General features: G+C 33.7%; 1 protein-coding gene across 1 annotated transcript in view; it reads right to left on the reverse strand.

Annotated features, from left to right (window-relative positions):
• LOC137649438 (piggyBac transposable element-derived protein 2-like) overlaps positions 1-19,470 on the reverse strand; it is a 35,247-nt gene extending 15,777 nt beyond the window's left edge. The window contains exons 1-2 of the mRNA XM_068382423.1: positions 18,885-19,470; positions 17,004-18,624 (exon numbers count right to left, since the gene is read on the reverse strand). Of these exons, the coding sequence (XP_068238524.1) occupies positions 17,004-18,624; positions 18,885-18,901 (1,638 nt within the window). The 5' untranslated portion in view covers positions 18,902-19,470. The remainder of the gene's footprint in view (positions 1-17,003; positions 18,625-18,884) is intronic.
• Positions 19,471-20,000: the final 530 nt, after the last annotated feature.

Genomic DNA, 20,000 nt, shown 5'->3' on the forward strand with positions numbered 1-20,000 from the left:
ACCCACCCTGTTTATTAGAGCTTATACTGTAATATAATTGTGATTTGTTTAACTTTAACGAAATTCCTATATTGAAAATTTAATATTACGACATTGGGCTTTACTTCATTGCAATGTTAACAGAATTTATATTTTACTGTAGTGAAACTGGTTGTAGAAAATGATGACTTTCATTGTCAACCATTTTCCACAAATTAGGACAACATAAATCTCTCATATAATCATATAATTAACGTTTCATGGAATGTAAATTTATGTGCTGGTTTACAGTGTTCTAATATTTTGTGTGATGCTTACCTCTTTTTATTGACATGCGTCATAAATCATACTTTCAAACTAATGTTAACTGGAATGCTGTGAACTGTATTATCATCATCATCAGCCATTACTAGTCCAATGCAGAACAAAGGCCTCGGACATGTCCTTCCACATGAGTCTGTTTATGGTCTTTCTGTGCCAGTCCAGACCCGCAAATTTTCTTAGCTCGTTAATACATTGCCTTCTCTTCTTTTCCATGCTTCTTTTGCAATCTCTTGGGACCTATTCTGTTATTCTTAAAGACTCTATTGTCTTCACTCTCATTATATGGCTTGCCCATGTCCATTTCCTCTTACATGTTGTAAAAATATCCTATACTTTACTTTGCTCTCGTGTCATAGATCTTAGTAAATGAGGCCTTTGTTCGTTTATTTGCAAATGTAGGCTATATCTTCGAGCTTTTCATAATCGCTGCTGTTGTTATGGATTGCCCTGTCCTTCCATATGCTTATAGGTAACAGGCATCGGAATTTCAACACCAAAGAAAATTTCTCAATTATTTCCAAAGAAGGGAAAGAGGATTAATTTCATTTGGATCTTAGACCATTCTTTATAGAGAAGAAGATATCGGTCCTTTTCAGGTCCTCGGAGTGCAATAGAAACGTGTCTGGCAGTGGCCACGGTCTGGTTACAATCATTGGTCTAGTGTTCATACGACGAACGAAACTTATAGAAATGTAGTTTGTGGCTTGTTTAATAAGAAAACAGTATATTACTTTCTCATCACGCAAAAAATTTTGTATGTTGTTGATGGTAGACTTATAGAACAGTGTTGGCGCCCATTAACATGAAGAGAAAGGGTCGAAGAGAACAAGATGTACATACCAAATGAAGATGAAGAAGGCTGACTAGAAACAGTGACCTCATATTATTATTATAATTATTATTATTATTATTGTAGTTGTTGTTGTTGTTGTTGTTGTTTTTACTAGCTAAGCTATAACCCTAATTGGAAAGCATGATGCTATAAGCCCCAGGGGTCCAGCAGGGAAAATAGCTCAGTGAGGAAAGGAAACAAGGAATTAATAATCTGCAAGAGAAATAACAACAATCAACATTTTAAGAGTGTACCCTCAAGCAAGAGAATTCGAACCCAAAATAGTGGAAGACTATGGTACAGAGGCTATGGCACTGCCCAAGGCTAGAGAACAATAGACTGATATTGGAATGTCCTCCTAGAAGAGCTGCTTACCATAGCTAAAGAGTCTCTTCTACTCTTACCAAGAGGAAAATAGCCATTGAACAGTTACATTGCAGAAGTTAACCCCTTGAGCAAAGAAGAATTGTTTGGTAATCATAATGTTGTCAGATGTATGAGGATAGAGGAGGATATGAAAAGAATAGGCCAGACTATTAGATGTATGTGGAGGCGTAGAAAAAATGAGCCGTAACCAGTACTGTCTGGCCAATCAAAGGATCCTATAACTCTCAAAGCTGAAGGCAAAGATGTGGGGCTTATTAATAGATATAAAGACTACACTGAGGTACAGCTATCAATTAATAAAATTATTAACAAAATCAAAACTATGCTAAGTTGCATGTAAGTTGTTCCTGCACAATACGCTGTTAATTGGTTAAATCAGCATTTCTCCTGATCTTAAAATGTTGTGTTTACCATTATTAACTACCAAAGAGCACAGTTGCCATTGTGCATCATGGTAAATTGCCCACATTTTGGCCAGGGTTAATATTAAGTTTGCAGTAGTAGTTTATAATTTTTAGAAAATTAAAGGAAAGAGTTAGTTTCAGTCTTTATTGTGTAATCATTCAATTTACTGAATTGTAAGATAAATATAATCTTCATCATTATTATTATAATAGTTATTTTGAACGTTGATTCCTTGGTTAGAAGTTATTTCAGATAAATGAGCCATAAGACTGTTCAAGGTATTATATATTTACGTCAAATTACCCTCTGTTTGCGCTTGCCACAATCCCCGGTGCCATAGGCTACATTGGAAGAAGGCCACCGCTCGAAGGTATCATGCTGTGCTTAATAGATCTTTGAAATAGAAACGAGAAATAATTTAAGATAACCACTCTTATGAGTGCCAAGGTTAGCGAGACAGGTACTCCAGACTAAAACGAGTTGTTAACCAGGGAAACTGTTGTTGCTGTTTTTGTCAATTGTATCTTTTCCGAATCTGTAGCTGGCTAAAGTGGATAGAAAGTCAGTATTCTAGATACATTGTATGCGGTGTATTTATTGTGCTCTCTCTCTCTCTCTCTCTCTCTCTCTCTCCTCTCTCTCTCTCTCTCTCTCTCCTCTCTCTCTCTCTCTCTCTCTCTCATATATATATATATATATATATATATATATATATATATATATATTTATATACAGTATATGTATATATAAATGTATATATATTATTATATATATAATTTATATGTATATATATATTTATATATATATATTTATATATGTATGTTTATATATATATATATATATATATATATATATATATATATTTATATTTATATATATATATTTATATATATATATATATATATATATATATATATATATATATATATATATATTTATATATATATATTTATATATATATATTTATATATATATATTTATATATATATATATATATATATATATATATATATATATATATATTTATATATATATATTTATATATATATTTATATATATATTTATATATATATATATTTATATATATATATTATATATATATATATATATATATATTCATATGTATATATATATATTTATATATATATACATATATATATATATATTCATATGTATATATATATTTATATATATATATATATATATATATATATACATATATATATATATATATATATATATATATATATATATATATATACATATATATATATATATATATATATATATATATATATATTCATATGTATATATATTTATATATATGTATATTTATATATAATCTCTCTCTCTCTCTCTCTCTCTCTCTCTCTCTCTCTCTCTCTCTCTCTCTCTCTCTCAATGTGATGTATTGCAAACAAATGTAGTAAACATTAAGAAAAAGTTTACCATATATATAGTCCAATTTTTTCGCCGCCCTAAATCGAAAGGCAAGCAGTCAAATAAGTGGCGTTTCATAGTAAAGATGGTTTACTTTACTACTAATAAACATTACTTAAAAACAGTTTTATGTTACCATAGATTAAAAGACCGGGAAAAAAAAAAAATTCTTGCTAAATGGCTTATTTGTCGGAGACCTCAGTTTAGTAAATTGCAGAGTTGTTGGAAGTGTCCATACCTGCATCTCATTAATGTTTTCTTAAATATAAAAGAGCCTTTGGATTGGTGTGGAATCTAGGGATAAGTTGTCGTCAGTAGCGAAGATGTAAGTCGATAATAACGTTGTCCTGTAGGTTGCATTTAAAGAATTTTAGTGTGATTTGCCAGAGATGACTGATTACATTGTGAGTAGCATAAGGACTTTGAGGTTCCAATAAACAAATCCTTCTTGATTATTTCCATTGTATTTTCTGATGGCTGAATCACAAATAAAAAAAAATCTTGCAAAACCATGTTCTGAGTTACCTCCTAAATATTATGTTAAGCTTCTTTTATTATCATTACCCAATCTTTATTTTCCTCTATTACTTTTAGAAAACTATTGAGATTTGTGAATTTCCACAACTTTTTTCTCTCCCAAATATTGACATCACACTTTAGTGTCAAGATTCCCACGTATAACATTTGTTCACTGACGAATGCTGCCTTTGTTATTTCTCCTAGTAGTTTAACATTTCAAACAAAATTCTCGTCTCCTTTCTTGAAATTTATTCCAATTACCCATTCACATCGAAAAGGCCTTCATCTGTGTATCTCCCTATCTGGCTTGCCATTTCGACACACGTTACTCAGTAATTTTTTTTCTATTATTATGGGCGAGGTTCAGTAATGCTTAGCACAAGGTTTCCAGAAGTAATTATTTAGACGAAGTAAGATCCTCATAAGTTATATATTGCAAGTTTCACATATTCCGAAACTGAAATTTTAAAAATCATAATGGTTTTAGTTCTATCATGATTTACCCATACTTGACCGTTAGATATCATGGCCTGGTGTGGGTTATAGGACATTTGTAGGTAGTAGGTTGACCAGGGTACCAGCCAACCGTTGAGATACTACAGCTAACGAGTTATGGGGTCCTTTAAGTAGCCAGACAGTACTACATTGGATCCTTTTCTCTGGTTACAGTTCACTTTCCATTTGCCTACACATATACCGAATAGTTTGGCATATTCTTTACAGATTCTCCTCTGTCCTCATACACCTGACAACATTGGAATTACCTAACAATTATTCTTCACCCATGGGGTTAACTACTGCATTGTGATTATTCAGTGGCTACTTTCCGCTTGTTAAGGGTAGGAGAGACTCTTTAGCTGTACTAATCAGCTCTTCCAGGACACTCCAAAACCAAAACATTGTTTTCTATACTTGGGTAGTGCCATAGCCTCTATATCATGGTCTTCCACTGTTTTGGGGTAGAGTTCTCTTGCTTGAGTTTACACTCGGCCACACTATTCTTTTATATTTCTCTCCCTTTTGTTTTTATAGCTTGTATAGGAAATATTTATTTTAATGCTGTTACTCTTCTTAAAATATCTTATTCTTCCTTGTTTCCTTTCCTCACTGGGCTATTTTTCCCTGTTGGGACCCCTGGGCTTAAAGCATCCTGCTTTTCCAACTAGGGTTGTAGCTTAGCAAGTTATAACAACAACAACAATAACAACAACAACAACAATAATAATGATAATAATAATAATAATAACCATAATAATTTTTGGGTAACATTTTTGTTGTGGGAATCGGACGAGTTTTTTTTTTTTTTTTTTTTTTTTGGGGGGGGGGTGATAATAATTGGGTTTTGGTAGCAGGGCTTCCTGATTTCAAGCTGAGCTAAAGCCATGCTGGACTCTACCTAGTACAGTACAAGGTCTTACTGCTTCAGTTTGCTAAATATTGAAATTTAGGTTCACTACAGACCCACACTACTATGAGATTCAGGGCTTTTGTAACACAGTTTTTTCGCAATAATTTTTTATCTATGAATTTCATAAATATAACGCTTCTTCAGAATGCACATTATATCTACACATAAATTTTGACGATATTCTGCATTACGTAGGTTGAATAAATTTGGTACTTATAATGTAAAAGTGAAAAGGTTTCGAACGCACTCGTTACGAAACTTATGACGGCATTTCTTCCCTCTTTCTCGATCGATGATTGGCGATACGTAACGAAGGCTATACCTCTGCCAACAATGACACAAAAGTTTAAATAAAAGCAAAGCAGTACACCTTTTTGAACTCTGAAACCTCTCCACTGATAATTGTCATAATGAACAAACCAACAAAATATGTTAATAGATACAAAACCCTTCGATTATTAGTCTAACTCCCAAAATAAGTTTCCTAAGAAATTACAGTCTACTTTATAGGTCACAATCAAATTGACAAAGTGTAGGGAATAGTTGGTAATTTTCAAAAACGTAGTAGACAAGCTTGATTTGATAACTGCTATATCCAATGTCAAGCAATTTTTATTTATTGTCTATTACCTACCTATTTACTGTGAAAAAAAAAAATAGCCGGTACCGTATTTTGGCTTTAAACCTTCACCAATAATTATCGTCAGAATGATGACTTCATGAGGCTCCACCCACTTTGGCCTCGATATAATTCAGGATAACACTGAAGGCTATCATGGGCATGGTTGGATCAGAAAATTTAAATTCTGGCTATAAAAACTCATTTCTCGAGTCGTTGTAAGAAGTGCTATATGATCCTCAAGGATCCCAGCAGTTGGCCTAAACGTTTAATTCATGTATACTACTGTTGTGGCAGTACTGCTACAGTAGTATTACTATGCTAGCACAGATACCCCACCCACATTTATGTATCGTTCCGCCATTCATAAAGTCTTTGTCATGTTTTTTTCACTTTGCAATAAGCCATGGCCTATTCAGAAATTAAGTTTAACATTAGATGATAGGTTATTTCATGAAGCTGACAAATTATGGCAACTGGGTAGGTTATTGCCGATGTTGAAGCTAAAGATAAAGTATGGTATTATTCCTTCATTGCATTATCATCTTTACTACTATTTGTTTTGCTACATGTAGTAATTATTTTAAAGGATAAATGAATTATGTTCACTTTACTTCTATAAATTCTCATTAGATGTACAAATAAAACTCCTAAAACTATTCATGATTTATTTACAAAATGCAGTCATGCCCAAAACATAGCCAACACGGTCGTACGGCCTAAGAAGAAGAAAAAAAATTATATCGGATGATCCGTTGGTCTGATGGAGAGTTTAGCACAAAATTCTTATTTTAACAAAAATAGTTATATAAAGACTGTTTACATACAATCTCTCTCTCTCTCTCTCTCTCTCTCTCTCTCTCTCTCTCTCTCTCTCTCTCTCTCTCTCTCTCTCTCTCTCTCTCTCTCTCTCTCTCTTGGTGGCATAGTGAATAGTTAATGGAAATGTTCAAAAGCCTGAATGACATTACAAGTATTATAATCATGTTACGCTAAATACAAATCAGACCATAAACATTGGATTTAAACTAGAAACTGAATAATTACCTATTCAGGCTATAGTAAATATGGCCACGGGCTTTCTCTTGACTGTATAAAGTTGCAAGTCGTAAGACAAATGCAGTTTTGCAACCACGGGGGCAATTCCAAATCCTGTTAGCCATTCTTGACTGTTAAGGGTTTCAGAGCCGATGGAACAAGGTGAATGGGTGTCTGGTGGATGGGCGGGGCAAAATTTTGTCCAAAGGTGTTTACATTGCTTACGTAATGAATGTTTTCTACTCTTGGCTCGTTATCACTGGCCATGGCGTCGGCTAGATCATTTTTACTCTATAAAAATTAAAACTATCGGGTTTAGGTTATTGATAATGCTGACAAAATTTGTGTGTGGTTGTAGAATATACATATGTCAACTTTCAGCTACATCCGATGCATTGATAAGAACCAAAGTCCAAAAAAACCGTGTTACAGAGGCCATGAATCTCATAGTAGGGAGCTAGAGAAGGGAGGTTTAATGTCAGCCCCTGGCTATCCAGCCTAGGATGTGTCTTTTGACCTTAAAACCTATTTCCGTGCAGAGGCGAAGAACCATTAGCCATAACATTGCTCCTCTAATTCTCGATTGGGTGCTTATCATCGTGTGTGTGTTCGATTTATTGTCATTTAGCTGACCATTGCCTCTTCTGGTCATCAACCCTCTTTAAACATTCACACCGAGTTGGTAATTCTCATGAGTATAGTGATCATTTTAGCATTGGCCTTTACAAGATCCTGTATTAGTTTTATAAACACCTAAGGGTAAGTTGACAATTTTTTAAAAGGTGTTGCAAAATATCCGATTTGCGTGGTCGTCTTTTTGTCAAAGTCTGCCATACTATTGTTCACTACTTTACTCCATGATCTTTGTGATATGATGGATTCCGGTGATATATATATATATATATATATATATATATATATATATATATATATATATATATATATATATATATATATATATATACACAATACTTACATACACTTATATACATATATATATATATACACATACATACGTGCATATATATATATATATATATATATATATATATATATATATATATATATATATATATATATATATATATATATGCATCGCACTTGCCATATATTACTACTACTACTACTACTACTAGCCAAGCTACAACCCTAGTTGTAAAGACCATTGAAGGAGTTGATATGAATTTTAGGGAATTATGATCCCTAAATTGTGATCTACGCGGATGACCTGCTCAGCTGATCCATTTACAACTTATCAGAACAGAGAAGAGCGATGATACAATGTTTACTTACGAGCGAAGCGAGTTACGGTTGAGCAGTGGGGAAAGGAAATAGGAAATAGATAAACTATTATCATCATCTCCTCCTACACCTATTGACGCAAAGGGCCTCGGTTAGATTTCGCGTCTTGAGCTTTTAATTCAATATTTCTCCATTCATCATCTACTTCGCGCTTCATAATCCTCAGCCATGTAGGCCTGGGTCTTCCAACTCTTCTAATGCATTGTGGAGGCCAGCTGAACGTTTGTTGAATTCATCTCTCGTGGGGAGTGCGAAGAGCATGCACAAACCATCTCCATCTACCCCGCATCATGATCTCATCCAGATGTAGCCCTCGAGTAATCCCTCTGATAGTTTCATTTCTAATCCTGTCCTGCCATTTAATTCCCAATATCCTTCTGAGGGCTTTGTTCTCAAATCTAGTAAATCTATTGGAGATTGTTTCATTGTCATCCCATGACTCATGTCCATAGAGTATAACCGATCTCACTAAACTGATATATAGTCTGATTTTTGTCTGTAATTTCAGGCGATTTGATTTCCAAATTTTACTTAACTGAGCCATTGTCTGATTTGCTGTTTTCAATCTTTCACTAAACTCTAATTCTAAAGACCCTGTATTGGAGATCATAGTTCCTAAATATTTAAATGATCCTACCTCATTGATCCTTTCTCCTTCCAATGATATTTCATCTCCCATTGCATACTCTGTTCTCATCATCTCTGTCTTTCTTCTATTTATCTTCAACCCAAACTTGTGTGATATTTCATGCATTGTGGTAAGCAAGCATTGCAAATCCTGTGGTGTTCTACTAACAAGGACAGCATCATCATTATACTCTAGGCCTGCTAAATTCCTTTCACCAATCCAATCAAATCCTTCTCCACCATCTATGACTGTTTTACGCATTACAAATTCCATGAGGAGGATCAACAGCATAGGTGACAACACATTCTCTGGGAATACTCCGCTGTTCACTGGAAATTCATTTGTTAAGACTCAATTAATATTAACTTTGCACTTGCTATGCTCATGAACAGATTTAATCAAATTTACATATTTAAGAGGAATTCCATAATAACGCAAAACTCTCCACAAAATTGGCCGGTGTACACTATCAAAGGCTTTTTCATAGTCCAAAAAATGCCATTAAAAGGGGATTTCTATGTTCTATGCATTGCTGTATATGTCTCAAAATGAAAATTTGGTCAGTGTAACTTCTACCTTTTCTAAATCCTGCTTGTTCATCTCTCATCTTTTCATCAATCTTTCTCCCCAGTCTCTTTATAATAAGCATACTATATAATTTCATAACAACTGACGTAAGTATTATGCCTCTGTAATTATTGCAATCAGTCAGGTCTCCTTTTGCTATTTTCATCAAGATCCCTAACTCCCATTCATCAAGTTTGGCCTCTTCACGACACATTCTACAAAATAATCTTTGAGTAGTCTCGGTGTTGCTTTATTTTCAGTCAGTATCATCTCGGCAATTATTCCATCGTATCCCGGAGCTTTCCATCTCTTTAGTCTTTTGAGGATAGCTTTGACTTCAAACACACTGACTTCATTGATGGGCACATCAAGGTCCTCGTCATCTTCAGGTATATCAATCAAATTATTCCCATCATATATCCTATTCATAATCTCACTAAAGTGTTCCATCCAACATTGCCTTTCTTCATCTTCTGTTGCTATAACAGTTAAACTATATATGAGAAGTAATGAATGAAATAAAGTATCTTAAGATTAGTAACAACGTTAAAATAGATCTGTTATATATAAACTATCAAGGTCTATAGACCTTGTAATCTATGATGAGAGTTATATCAACCTGTTCAACATAGAAACATTCGCTGCTAATTTGAACTTTTAAAGTTTCACTAATTCAACTGCATGCATATATACTATATATATATATATATATATATATATATATATATATATATGTATATATATATGTATATATATATATATATATATATATATATATATATATATATATATATATATAGATGATGATGATGATGATAATGTATATATATATATATATATATATATATATATATATATATATATATATATATATATATATATATAATATATACACATATAAATATATATGTATTTATACATATATATATATATATATATATATATATATATATATATATATATATATATATATATATATATATATATATAACTTATTACTTGCTAAGCTACAACCCTAGCTGGAAAAGCAGGATGCTATAAGCCCATTTGCTCCAACAGGGAAAGTAGCCCAGTGAAGAAAAGAAACAAGAAAAAATTAAATGTTTTAAAAACAGTAACATTGAAATGAATATTTACTATATAAACTATAAAAACTTTAACAAAAATAGAGGAAGAGAAATAAGACAGAATATTGTGCCTGAATGTACCCTCAAGCAAGAGAAATGTAACCCAAGACAGTGGAAGACCATGGTACTGAGGCTATGGCACTAACCAAGACTAGAGAACAATGGTTTGATTTTGGAGTGTCCTTCTGCTAGAAGAGCTACTTACCAGAGCTAAAGTCTCTTCTACCCTTACCAAGAGGAAAGTGGCCACTGAACAACTACAGTAGCCTACAGTAATGAACCCATTGAGAGAAGAAGAATCGTTTGGTAATGTCACTGTTGTCAGGTGTATGAGGACAGAGGATTCGGTGTATGTGTAGGCAAAGGGAAAATGAACTGTAACCAGAGAGTGGGAGCCAATGTAGTGCTGTCTGGCCTGTCAAAGGACCCCATAATACTAGCGGTAGTATCTCATCGGGTGGCTGGTGCCCTGGCCAACCTGCTACCTGCTAAATATATATATATATTATATATATATATATATATATATATATATATATATATATATATATATATATATATAATGTGTGTATTAATTGCCTTTTAAATAGCATTATCAGGTTTACTAGTATCATAGATATATCGTTAGACTTTCACACTGCCTAATACTCAACTCATACTCATACAATCGTGATATTCCCATTTGGTCATTCCAAAAAAATAACCTAGAATATAGCTCGTTGTAATCTTACATACTTTTGAATGTTTAACCGGTCCTACTCCGTTGATGAGGCATTGCAGATCCCTCAACTTTAATTAAATTTTCATTTTTTTTATACACAAGCTTATTGTCAATTTCACGCGAGCAGAAATCGTGAAACAAAAAACTTAGAACCTTCTTGAATTATTATTTCTTATACTAGACTTTTAGTCGTGCTGGTAAGGTAGCCCGATGATTATTGCTAATGAAACCACAGCCATACTTACGTGTTCTAGGTTAAACATTAAGTCTTAAGGTATCGATATTTCACTATTAGAATTACCTTGAATGTGTTCAGACTTTCATTCAATACTAAAACATTTCAAGCAGAAACAAAAGCGTCCGACAGTGAATACTATTTGGAATAATAAATAATGGAGATTTTGGGGGAAAGATGTGGGAGGAAGTAAAAACTTAAAATTCACTGCATAAAGATGCGAGTTATGATGATTACTCAAAAGTTCTGCCGGAAGTCGTGAGGCTTTACTCTAGTCTCCATTTTCACCTTGCTCTATATGTTGCTGCTTTGATCAGTTTTGCTTCTTTATTTCAAGACGTCTTTTGTCTGTGTCATCTTATTGGTTCCGAAAACTTCGAGGCGAGGTATTGGAGCTACCGTGGGTATTATAGTGAAATTTCTACCTGTTGTACATCTAAGATAACCGTAAAAGTCTGGTTATTACTTAATTTCTTGGACGTGAACTTGGTCTATTATATTTCTTATTCCTTATCAAGTTATCAATCTCTGGCACCGTCGTTCAATTAGTTCGTTATGCACGTTGCATTCGATTTTTCATAATTCTTACCACCCTTTACGTTCTGATCGTCCTGGACAGTGCCACCCTGTTCGTAATACTAGTTATGCAGTTAATTTTGATAGTCATTCCCCCTCCATCATGAGGCTCAATACTACACAGTATTCTAGAAGTTTTATTCCAGCTGTGACCAAGTTGTGGAATGACATTCCTAATGGGGTAGTTGAATCGGTAGAACTTCAGAAGTTCAAATCTGCAGCAAATGTTTTTATGTTGAAAAGGCTGACGAGTCTTTTTTTTATAGTTTACATATGAAATATCTGTTTTAATGTTGTTACTGTGCTTAAAATATTTTGATAGTTCAATACTTCTCATATAGTTTATTTGTTTCCTTATGTCCTTTCTTCACTGGACTATTTTTCCTGTTAGAGCCCTTGGGCTTATAGCATCCTGTTTTTCCAACTGGTGCTGTAGCTTAGCTAGGTGTAATAATAATAATAATAATAATAATAATAATAATAATAATAATAATAATAATGAATTTTATAGTTTACGGGAAATTAGATTCTGCAGGTATTTTCATTTTCGTATTGGTGCAACATTCTTAAGATAGTTTATTCCTTTACGATGTTTGGGAGGCAAGTCTCTCTCTCTCTCTCTCTCTCTCTCTCTCTCTCTCTCTGGTAGGTGGTTGTGCAGTCAGAGCACCGTTGCTCGGTCATTCTCGGCATTACTGAGCTCCTTTGCCAACATATCCCTAACTACACACTTAATTTCTTTATTCTTGTTCTCTAATCTCTCTTAAAATGTACTGTATAATGCAACCGCTGGGTTTTCCGTAGTGCTTGGGCACTGAATGACCTCTCAAATGAATCACATGGCCCAAATTCTTAGACAATTTTCTCTCTCTCTCTCTCTCTCTCTCTCTCTCTCTCTCTCTCTCTCTCTCTCTCTCTCTCTCTCTCTCTCTCTCTCCATTTCCTCTGCATTGAGTAACGCGTAAAAAATTCTAATTTCCATTATATCGAATACACCGTTAGTCTAGATCAGTTTTATAATGGTCCAGGTTTGACATTTTTTAAATACGTCTTTTTTTCCACCGATTAAGAGGTTCTAGTTATATATTTCTCATAGCCTAACATTATAATATTAGTGCATTATGCAAATTATGGGTCTTGCAGTTGAATCTTAACAAAACTCAAAGTATGATTGTAAGTAGGCAGAGGACGGTGGCTCCTCAACATCCGGATCTTAGCATTAATGTTTCTTTAGCTCTGTTACTCTGAAAAATTTAGTTGTAATTCTTGATAGCAACTTTACTTTTGAAAATCACATTCAGTCTGACCTCTTCAATTGCACAAGAACTGGCTTATTGAGACAATGTTTTAAGATTTTCGGGGATTGATTTATTCTGAAGAGGAGTTTTAATTATTTTATTTTGCCTTTTTTCGAGTATTATTCTCCTGTCTAGTCTTCAGCTACTGAACCTCGTCTTAATTTGTTGGACAAGAACTTGAGGTCTTTTAAATTTCTTATTTCTTACCTACTGGTAGATATTAATCTATGGCCCCGTCGTTCAGTTAGCTTGTTATGCATGTTGCATAAGAATTTTCATAATTTTTATTTATCTTAAGGATTGTTTTTTGGTCCTATACGATTGGGGAACCCTACTCTCTACTGGACCTTCACTGTCATTTTATCATATGCATTCCAAGGCATTCAGCATTTCACACCACATTTTGTTCGTTTATTGTCAAATCCACATTATCTAAGCACTTAAAGAACAGGAAAGTCTTCAGTTTCCTTGTGAAAGCCTTGATATCTTCTGTCTTTCGGATGTCTAGTGGGAGCTTATTGTATAGTTTCGGGGCCGCATAAATAAAAACCTCTTGAACGTACAGTGTACATATCTCTAGGTTCAAATCATTTGAAACCATCTGTAACTATTCTTGTGTCAACAAGATTTGTTGGTTGCACAATATGTAGCAATTCTCTTTGACATTTTGGACGTCTGGTTCTAATAACTTGGGTTATTGTACATATTTTAAACTCAATCCTTGCGTTAATAGGCAGCCAGTGCAAATCAGTTAGTGTAGGAGTGATTCTTTCTCAGATGGGACACCTTTCACCAGTCTTGCTCCTCTCTCTATAATGTTTTGTAATTTCTTAAGTTCCACTTTTGGTAGATTGTGGTAAATGGGGTTAACCGTGGTCAATCCTGGTTATAACACAGTTTATCACAAGTTTCTTTACAGAATGTTCTTCCAGGTACTTTTTTTTTTTTTTTTTATAAAAGCAATGTTTTTAAGATAATAACCAGCAGTTTTTACAACATTATTTTTTATGGCCATTGAAAGACAAGTTACAGTCAAGAGATACACTTAGATCACCTACTTTACTAGATGTTATTTATGTTTATTTGAATACCGCTCAAATTTCTCAGGCTGGTTTTCTTTCCAACGAACATAAACTCGGTTTTATTTTAATTTAATTTTAGTTGTTTTTATTGTCATCCATTCCCTAACACTGCCAAGGATTTGGGTTAGTGTTTCAGTAGTGTTGTCTATATCATTTATGGAGAAATCAAATTGTGTATCATCTGCAAATAGTTTGAACTTCACTCCATGCTTTTGTAGTACTTTTGATATACCAAAAGTATATATGCAGAATAAGATTCGGTCTAGTACACTCCCCTGAGATACAACTCTGTTTAATGGTTCATATGATGAATAAGAGTTTCCAATTTACACACATTAGTTTCTGTCAGCCAAGTAGTCTTTTAGGTATCGAAAAGATTGATCTTCAATACAGATGGACCGTAGATCATTTAATAGCAATTCATGCGCAACTGTATCAACAGCAGCACTAAGATCAAGTAATAATGAAATACCATATTTGTTTCCATCCATAATTTCCAGCATATTATATGCATTCAGATAATTCCGGAGAGTACTATCCTATTCGTAATACTAGGTATACGTCTAACTCTCATAGTCATGCCTTCTCCATCATAAGGCTCAATACTACACAGTATTCTAGTAGTTTTATTCAGCTCTGACCAAATTTTGGAATGATCATCCTAATTCAACCTTGCAGGGAATGTTTTCATATTGAACAGGCTGACATAGGTATCTTTTTATAGTTTATCTATGAAAGACCTACTTTATTGCTGTCTCTGTTCTTAAAATATGTTATCTGAATTGTTAATTACTTCTCTTTTGGTTTATGTATTTCCTTATTTCCTGTTCTCACTAGACTATTTTTCCCTGTTGGAGCCTTTGGGCTTATAAAATCCTGCTTTTCCAAACGGGGTTGCATCTTAGGTTGTAATAACAATATTAATAAAGAATTTTATTACTACTACTACTACTAGCTAAGCTACAACACTAGTTGGAAAAGCTGGATGATAAAAGCCCAAGGGCTCTAACAGGGAAAAATAGCCCAGTGAGGAAAGGAAATAAGGAAATAAATAAACTGTAATAGAAGTAATTAACAATTGAAATAAAATATTTTTAGAACAGTACCATCATTAAAATAGATCTTTCATATATAAACTATAAAAACTTAAAAAGATTAAGAGGAAGAGAATCAATATATATATATATATATATATATATATATATATATATATATATATATATGTATATATATATATATATATATATATATATATATATATATATATATATATATATATATATATGATATATATATACTATGATATAGAATACAGTATTCGATATCAAGAATCTTTTTTTCTAACGTAACAGTCTCCATTTCTTTTTTTAGTATGACAAATTATCATCGAAACCCTATGATCCCTCTTCTCACCTATGTTAACTTATTTCCACATTCACGTATCTTCATGTTTTTTTACGCTTTAATTCTTCTCCGCCTTAAATATCATGCAAATATATTCCTCCAACTGCCCCAATTTATTTATTTGATTCGTATTGATCACACACTCATATATTGATCACACACACACACACACACACATATATATATATATATATATATATATATATATATATATATATATATATATATATATATATATATATATATATATATTTGTATACATACATTGCTATATATATTTCCTATGTATGTATGTATGCATTCATATATGTATGTATGCATTACCCACCAGCTGTACCAAATTTCGCACAATCTGCAGGGCGTTCATAATATTTTGACACCTCACGGACAAGAAGCAACACGGACCCTGGAAGAGTGCTACCTAGAACCCATTACTGCCTGAATTTTTTTTTCTTAATTTTTTCCTTTATTTAAGTTTAATATGTATATTTATATGGTATTATCATATATTTGATTTTTTTTTCATAGTATTTGTCCATATATAGGACCTACTATATATAGTAGGTTAGGCAGATACGGGGTACACATTTTTATTGAGGAGTCTATTTTCTATAATAAAATTTTATTGGTATTTTTTCATTACAAGGAGGATGTATTAGAAACAAGACACTCAATAATAGTGTGATTATTACTGAATAATACTAAGAAATATTGCAGTTTACTGCTAAAATTTGTTGCATTTGTAAGCCCTATTACTTTTGCACGTGCTGACAGTATTTGAATATGTGAAATGGCTAATACTTCTTACCTCTACAAGTGAAATGTTTAACAGAAAATTGTGATACAATAGGATAAAATAGAAATAAAACTGGTTCATGCTTTAGAGAAACTTCATTCTTAGTTAAATTTTGAGATAAATTTCGTGATATCACACAATAACAAACCAGATACTAAAGAGCACGACGATGATAATTAGCAAAGCATTTCACACACAATGGAACTCCACACTTCATACACCCTTGCGAAGGACGAGATTTACAAGAGGATAGAGCACATTTCCATGCCTGTTTTCCAAGGGGTTCGACGAGGTGACCAATATTGTCATAACGTACATCTGGAATAACCCGAGATGACTGTCTTGGCCGGCCTATTCCCACACGTGGTTCTGCCTGCTGAAGGTATGTCCTTGCAATGTAGCGCTTGAATGACAACAGTGGAAGGTTGCTTTCATCAACACGATGCAGAAGCCAGCAGTTCTGAATCGTTGCATCAATTACCCAAGAAAATATAGGCCACCACCACTTTTTCTTTCTAATGGATATACGGTAACAATTGATGTTTTGGTCCATCCTATCAGTGCCACCCATGTGCCTGTTGTAATCCCCGATGAGATAAGGACGACTTACACTAATTTTCTTTTTGTCCTTTGCTGACCAGCGAGATACACTTTCCAGAGGATAAACAGGAGAAATATTTGATACCACTGAAACTACTGCATTATCCTTCCAGCGTACCAACAAGATCTTATGAATATTATCCACAACATCATCCGTATCTCCTCGAGGAACCTTCTTCATTTCGTTTGTGGAGTTTATAGGACAAGTCTTCGGAATTCTGTTGTCCCTTATTGTTCCAGTTGCTCCATAGTTCATCTCTCGTAGGTGATTTACTAAAGGTAAACTTGTGAAGTAGTTGTCGAAGTAAAACCTCACTGGTATATCTTTGATATGACTTGGTAGTTTTTCGAATAAAATCATCAAAGTGCCCCCACCTTTTCCAAACCTTTCTTCATAGTGACGATTCAACCCGAAGGCTGTCCCTTGGTATACATCGAACGTAGCTAAATAACCAAGTGGAGAATTTAGGCACCAAGCTTTAAATCCAAATCTCACAGGTTTATTCCGAATGCACTGTTTGCATCCATGCCTACCAAAATATTCTATCATTGCTTCATCAAGTGATATATGTTGATCCATAGGGTAAGCCATGGCAAATTTTGTGTTCAAATGGTTCATTAGAGGTCGGATTTTTGCCAGTTTGTCATCCTTGTTTAGTGCCTGATTATCAGTGAAATGCAAAAACCGTAAAATTTCTTCAAATCTATCACGTGACATTGCCTTAGCAACGAGTTCAACTCCAACATCAGCATCCAAAGACCAGTATAAGCGGCGACTTGGTAATGTGTGGTATCCTGAGAGTATGAGAATGCCAAAGGCCACTCGCAGTTCCGAAACAGAGATGGTAAACTGTGCATTTTTCTCGCAAGCATACCTGCAAGATTCCTTGGCAATCATGTTCATTATATCTTCATCAAAGAAATATTCAAATTTCTCCACAGGTGACTTCCCCTTCAAATCTACGGCAGGTGGCGGTTTATCATACTGTGTTTGATTGACTGAAAATCGAATATTACTTGTTTTTTTCCAGTTATATTCTAGAGACGTCTTTTGACTTGTTTTCCTTTTCTTTGATTCTTGCTGCTCCTCTGCACAATTGACATTACGGTTTTCCACTTCATCATCATCTTCACCTAGGATTCTCCCATCATGAAAGACTGCTTCAGCAGAAGCTCTTAGTTGATTGGAATTTAGATTGTCAGCTAAGCCACCCTCATCTTCTTCCGCCGAGTCTTCATCAGAATCCTCTCTGACTTCGGGAGGAGTAATAAAAATTGCAACAGGATCCTTTTCCTCTTCATCTAAAATGTCCAGTATTTCCTGTAGATTTAAACTTCTGAAAAGAAAAATTAGAATTTTCAATAATAAAATAAAAGAACGAAAGAACCAGAGGAAAAGGAAGAGAGAGAGAGAGAGAGAGAGAGAGAGAGAGAGAGAGAGAGAGAGAGAGAGAGAGAGAGAGAGAGAGAGAGAGAGAGAGAGAGTTTTGTCTTATATCATGTAACCTGAAAATTCACTAGTAATATAGGCCAACCGAAAAATATTCACTCATTTATAACGAACTTTTGAGACACATAAATAAACAAAATAACTTACTTCTTACGCTGGTCCATTCTGCTTGGATAGTAACAGGGAACTGAAAGTTTGAAACTACTGAGGTGTTGTTAGCTGGAAAGTCACTTCACCAGCGACGAGGTATGCATCCAAGGACCAGAAAATAGCGAACAAGCAGTTTATTCTAACGAAGAAACAACCAATTTGTTTTACGGTGATACTTTTCTAAGATTTTTCCTGTCCGGTCCATATTTTGGCTTCATATCTGCCTGACCTACTATATATAGTAGGTAATGAAAAATAGCCTGTAATATCTATGTTTCAATTGCTATCTCAATTTCTGATATATGAATTGATTCATGGTTTTCAGTGTCATGATATGTATCAGTATAAATATGTTTAATGAACTTGTGTAACCATGAGCTCAAATTAAAAATGTGAATATATAAAGACATTCTACATATCTTTGGTATTTTGTCAAAAAGTCGAAAAATATGGATACTTTAAAGAAAAACTCCTATTTATATTATTGATTAGATTTAAAAGAACTCAGGAATATGCAAAATAATAAGAAAAACATAAAAAATTGGGGTGTAATTTGTCCTAGCAATTGTACTACTATATATAGTAGGTCAGGCGTTAATGGGTTAAGGTGCGCTTGGTGAAATTGTCTTCTGGTGGGATTGAGGCCCTGACATCGTCAGCAGCAATAAGTACACCTTCTGGGCGGCCATGTCTCGTGAACCGTATCTCCCGACGAAAATTTTTGTTGAAACCTTCCTTTCTCTTGGAAGTAGCAAACCGTGGATAGTGAGAATCCTTATCGTGAGTCATCGTATTGCCTCTTATTAACGTGTTCTTTGTTGAAGCGTGGGGATCGAAGGAAAAAGAATGTCTTGAATATACTTTTGGAAAAGGTGTGGTTATCTCCGTTGTCTTGCTACGTTCTAGATGCAAGTGTTCGAAATGAGTTCTCGGACTTTCATAGTAATATAGGCTGTGCTCAGCTCAAATTCGCAGTCATCTTTTATATACTTTGATTTAGTGATGGTTGTTTTGGCGGATGTTCCTTGTCTAGACCTGAGTTTAGCACACATGTAGACTTAGTAATTGAGCGTTGTGGTGATTTGACTTTCATTAGTCATCATTACTTGTCAC

Source organism: Palaemon carinicauda, chromosome 11 (genome assembly GCF_036898095.1).
Source record: "Palaemon carinicauda isolate YSFRI2023 chromosome 11, ASM3689809v2, whole genome shotgun sequence".
Lineage (NCBI taxonomy): Eukaryota > Metazoa > Arthropoda > Malacostraca > Decapoda > Palaemonidae > Palaemon > Palaemon carinicauda.